Source organism: Hibiscus syriacus, unplaced genomic scaffold, assembly GCF_006381635.1.
Source record: "Hibiscus syriacus cultivar Baekdansim isolate YM2019G1 unplaced genomic scaffold, ASM638163v2 tig00111817_pilon, whole genome shotgun sequence".
Taxonomy (NCBI): domain Eukaryota; kingdom Viridiplantae; phylum Streptophyta; class Magnoliopsida; order Malvales; family Malvaceae; genus Hibiscus; species Hibiscus syriacus.
This window is the reverse complement of record NW_024063188.1, coordinates 245,236-250,717: the sequence shown is the minus strand read 5'-3', so window position 1 is coordinate 250,717 and position 5,482 is coordinate 245,236. Positions and strand designations below refer to the sequence as shown.

Sequence of the window (5,482 nt, the reverse complement as noted above, 5' to 3'; positions counted from 1 at the left end):
ATTTTATTTATAACATTAATATTTAAATTTTAAAATTATTTAAAAAATTGATATCGTATTCAGTTAAATTAATTAATTGTAACGTTCACGTATAGTAAAAAGGATCAAAATGAGTAAATTCAGATGTTTATAAAAAAACATAATATTGATTTTAGAATTTAGACTGATGATATAACTTGATAATATTTTAAAATATATATATTGCGTGATGGTGTTCTGAGGCTCATTTTTGGCCAATCTGGTTGAGTGGAAGCTGCAGTGGTGTCCGGCTGTTGCTGTAGTAGGGGTTGTCTTTGTTGTATTGTACATTTGTTATTTTTTTCCATGGTAGGTTGTAAGATTCTGTTATCGTTAACGATTCGTGTTTTCGACCTTGTTTACTTTAAAGCGCATTTTTTTCCTCCAAATAAACTTAGGGAGATTTTTTAACGAGGCCTTTGGTAGTGATATACCTTGTATATTTCAACACTTAATACAAAGTACACCCTTTTCAAAATATATATATATATATATATATATATATATTGCGTGATACTTTATTATAAAAATATGATATTTTTTATTTATTACATCATTTTAAACAATTAAAATAATGACATAACACGAAAAAAGTTATGAATAATAGGTTGGATATATGATTCAACAAAAAATATAGATATCTAATTCAGAAAATATATAGTTTAAGGATTTATTGTTGAATTAAGCTTTTTATTTTTCATTCATAAATATTAACTACCACGTGTTAAATGATTCGGTTAGGAGAAGTGGGGCGCGCGAGTAGTTTCAATTGCCTCTCTCTTCTTTGCTGCGTGCATGAATTTCGGTGGCCAATTTTTTATTTGCAGGCAATTAGGATAACCAAAGGCGGGGTCGGTGGCTTCCATTTTGGCCTTTCAATTAAAAAAATATATTGATTATTATTATTTGGTTTATTATATAAATTAAAATAAAAACAGATATCAATTTCAAAATCAAATTCCTGATCTATAAAATAACTACTTTTCTTCTGTTCCATTTTCGTCGTTGTTTCTTCCTTCCCTCTGCACGCTTTCTCTCTGATCATTCTTTCCTTCCCTCTGCACGCTCTCTCTGATCATTCTTCCTTCCCAGCTTTCCCTTTCGAGGTATTTCTCTTTCTTTCTTTAATTTTTAATTTTGTGTTTTGATGTTCCAAAAGTTTGATTTCTCTTTTTTGATAATTTCCGTTTTAGATCTTGCAGATCCCATCTCAAGTATATTAAACTTCACAAGAAATTTAAAAGATCGAGAGATTTTAAAAAAGATGGCGGAGGAGCATAGATGCCAAACGCCGGAAGGCCACCGTCTTTGCGTCAACAACTGCGGCTTTTTCGGAAGTCCGGCGACGATGAATCTGTGCTCTAAATGTTATAGAGATTTTCGTCTCAAAGAACAACAAGGAGCTTCTTCCATCAAATCATCTCTTTCTTCCTCCTCCCCTTCATCTTCGTCAGCGGTTGTCGAATCCGTTTCTCAGGCTCCGCTATTCACTCTCCCTGAAGTCATCGGAGAATCGCCTGCTCCGGCTGTCGAGATTGCCCCGGAAGCTGAGCAGCTGCCGCAGCAACAACAACCAAATCGGTGCATGGTTTGCAGGAAACGAGTCGGGTTGACCGGGTTCAAGTGCAAATGCGGGACTACGTTTTGCGGATCGCACAGGTATCCAGAGAATCACGGGTGCACGTTCGATTTCAAAACAGTCGGCAGAGTGGAGATTGCACGCGCTAACCCCGTAGTCAAAGCAGATAAGCTCGACAAGATTTAAGAAGTCGTCATTGGATGAAACCTTGGCTTTCGACGAAAGAGAAATTGGAAATTATCAAGTCTTTTAGATCGCGACACGTGTTTCGAGTGTGGTCCCACCATAAAAGAGAAACCAATTAGGCTGGATAAAATATTTTTATTCTAATAAGTTTTCTGAAAAATTCCATGTATTATTAAATCGATGATTCACTTTTGTATTATCGAATTTCAGTTTAAAGATAAGGTACTGAAACAATTTGGCTTCTATCATCCTACTACACAAATTCTACGTAATCATCACAATATAGATGGACAAAACAAGTTCATTGATAATTAAGAAGTCATGCATGCCGACTATATTAATATATGAAACAACAAAGTTTCATTGTTTCCGTATTACACTTTCATTGAAAATGATGATTATGATTAAGAAAATTCAGAGTACATGATCCGTTATCTTCTCGATGAAAGATCGTATTTGACAATGATCGAAGAACATGAGGAATGTTGCAACTATGAAAATAAATATAATGGTCGTGAATCATTTAAGAGTTGAATATACACATTTTAGAGTGAAGCAAATGCATCTCGGAGCGAATCGGTATTATCTTAGAATGAAACTGTAATAACACAATAACCTTTAAGCATTCGATCATGTGCGTGGCGAAAAGGTTTAATAGTGTTGTTGGTCATATAGGGAAAGGATCTAGTAGTGGGCAACATATCTTCGTTTAATCAATTTTTTATGATCTTGAAGCATACAAATTTGAGTTTTATCTGTCACAATCATTCCTTTATCAGAATATTGACGTCAACATAAATTTTCAAGGCATGCCACTTTTAATACGCCGATGTGCAATCCCATGTTTTCACCAGACTTAGGAAAGTAAAGTTGTGACCATTTTTTACTATATTGTCTCCAAGATTTAAGAAGAAAACGGAATAGCCATTGGATGAAACCTTGGCTTTCGACGAAAGAGAAATTAGAAATTATCCAAGTCTTTTACATGCGACACGTGTTTCTAGTGTGGTCCCACCATAAAAGAGAAACCAATTAGGCTGGATAAAAATATTTTCATCCTAATAAGTTTTCTGAAAAAGTCTATTTTATTTTACATGTCCCTTTTAGTCTTTCTCTTTCTTGTAAAAAATGCACTCTCTATTGATGTGTATCTATGCTGGGCTGGCAGTGGCCAATTATGATTGCTATTTCCGTTTTGAATGTTATAATCAATAAATTTGGACCTACAAACTCAAATTCTTAAATCCTAATTATTTAGGCTAACAAATTATAGTATATATTCTACAAAAATATTAAATATATAAAAATAATAGTGTTCCTAAATCATCAAAGTATATTATAAAAATATTATAATAAAAACAATTATTGGAGATGTTTAACCTTTTTAATTTTGAACTTATAAATCCTGATCATAATAATTAAAATGAGTGTTATCTTCTCTTAATATTTTGACTTCAAATAGATGTATTTATAAAAAAACGTATCGGTTATCAATAATTAAAAAATATCATGAATAAATATTTTTTTATAATCATCTTATATTATTTAAAAATTAGTTTTAAAATATAAATATATTTAAAAATACTTTTATTTTATTATATCCCTCATATCTTCCCCTCAAATCGTGCTTCCATTTTTGCTAGAACTCTAACGATTAAGGCCTAGGAGGTTTCAAGAAACCCCTAGAACACGATATTTTGTTAGATGGTTACGGTTTCTTAGGGTAAGTTTGATATAGCTTTAAAAAATTGATTTTTAAAAATGTTATAGAAATTGAATTTGAAAATATAAAATGTTTATTATAAATATTAGTTTGCAAATTAAAAATATATTATTTAAATATTATTTAAACTTATATACGAAACATATCAATTTTAAATTATAATAAATTCAAAAATATTATTATATATGACTTATATCACTTAAAATATAATAAAATATAAAAATACAAATAAAAATCTAATCATAATAAAAACGTATTTATATAACTCACTATTAATATTCTAATATAAATCATGAATTATTTATTTTTAAATAATCAAAATAAATTATTAAAATTAATAAATTATTTTTTAGTATAATATTAAATTATTACAATAAAATGTAAATACATAATTGAGAGGAACACATGCATTAGTAAGGGTAAAATTATAATCTGCTTCCAAACGTAAAGTTGAAAAATGAAAAGCTATAAATTATAGCTTTTGCAGTTGGTTTGAAACCAATGTTTTCACCGTAATTTTTTTAAATTTTTTATCCATTTGACATTGATTTTACAGTCAAAACGATCTTTCTAGCTAAAAGTTTTTTCCAAAAGTATTACCAAACGAACCTTTGATATTCAGAGTTTTAAGAAATTTTTAGAGTTCAAAACTTTTGAGACAATTAGCGTTCGTTGGTTTTAGAAAATATAGGTTATTTTTATTTTCATAGAAAATAGAAAATATTGAAGAAAACATGTTTAGTTGTAAAATTGAAAAATGATTTATGGAAAATAAAAACAAAAATAAGTGAAAATATGAAAAAGTAAAAAAGATGTTTTCACTATTTTCATTAAAATTATTTTGAAAATTCAAAAAATAAATAAGGAAACATTATATCTAAATTTTTAACCTAACTTACACATATTTAAATCATTCTAACAATAATTTTATGAATTAATGGTATCTGAAACCCTCAAACTTTTGTAAAAAAGTCAATATGGTCCATAAACTTTTTTTACACTCAACGTGATCCTTAAATTAATTTATTTTAATAATTTAATTTTGTATTATTTTATATTTAATTTATTGAATATCTTAATAATTGTTTATATTTTATATTTTCAATTTAAATAAATTTTTATTTTTTAAAAAATTAATAAATCCTCAAACTTTATAAAGTAATCAATTAAGTTCATCTACCACATCATCGTCCATCGAGTATTGTCACAATAGAATCGTGAACTGTCACATAATTATTATATATTGTCAAGTTTGTGAACTGTCATGTAAGCGTTGTGACAGTAACCATTTGATTTTATTTTTCAAAGGGTTAGATTAATTTTTTTCTAAGTTTAACGATTATAGTTGGTGCAAAAAAAAGTTTAGGGACTACACTAATTATTTTTCTCAAAAGTTTGAGAATCTCAGTTACCACTAAATATATTTTTAATGTTAATGACACATTTGTGTGCTATTACTTATAGCAATATTTTTGTGTATTTTTAAAATTAAATCAATGTCTAATATGCATTAATTTATATTTTTATTATAAACCAAAATAAATTTTGTGTTATAGAATTCTTATCAACTTTATTGTTTTATATTAGTATAACTCATATGTTAAATTTATGTAATGATTTTAATAATAATAATCTAATTTAATTATTTAATAAATATTCTTTTTTTTCTATTGGACTCGATTGATCAACTGAAAACCTCTTGTCGACACCCGTTTTCATCCTGTTATTATTATTATTATTATTATTTTATGATTATTTATATTTATATTTATATTTATTTTAATTTTATTTTCTGCACGCTCGAAATTAATCCAACCCCCAATTACAAAGGAAATTGGGCCCCAAAATTACAATCATACTTGGGCCTAATTACCAAACCCTAAACGCCTACACTATTACAAACTTTGGCTAACCTTAATCTTAGGGTTAGCCACCCGCCGCCGCCACCAGATGGAGAGCATGCCACCTCCATCTCT

At 28.5% G+C, this 5,482-nt stretch overlaps 1 protein-coding gene across 1 annotated transcript; it reads left to right on the top strand.

Moving 5' to 3' along the window:
- Nucleotides 1–1,163: 1,163 nt before the first annotated feature.
- LOC120171218 (zinc finger A20 and AN1 domain-containing stress-associated protein 6-like) lies at nt 1,164–1,809 on the top strand. Its single transcript, XM_039178960.1, has one exon. It carries the CDS (start codon nt 1,166–1,168, stop codon nt 1,781–1,783), a length of 618 nt encoding a protein of 205 aa, XP_039034891.1. The 5' UTR covers nt 1,164–1,165; the 3' UTR covers nt 1,784–1,809.
- The last annotated feature ends 3,673 nt before the right edge of the window (nt 1,810–5,482 follow it).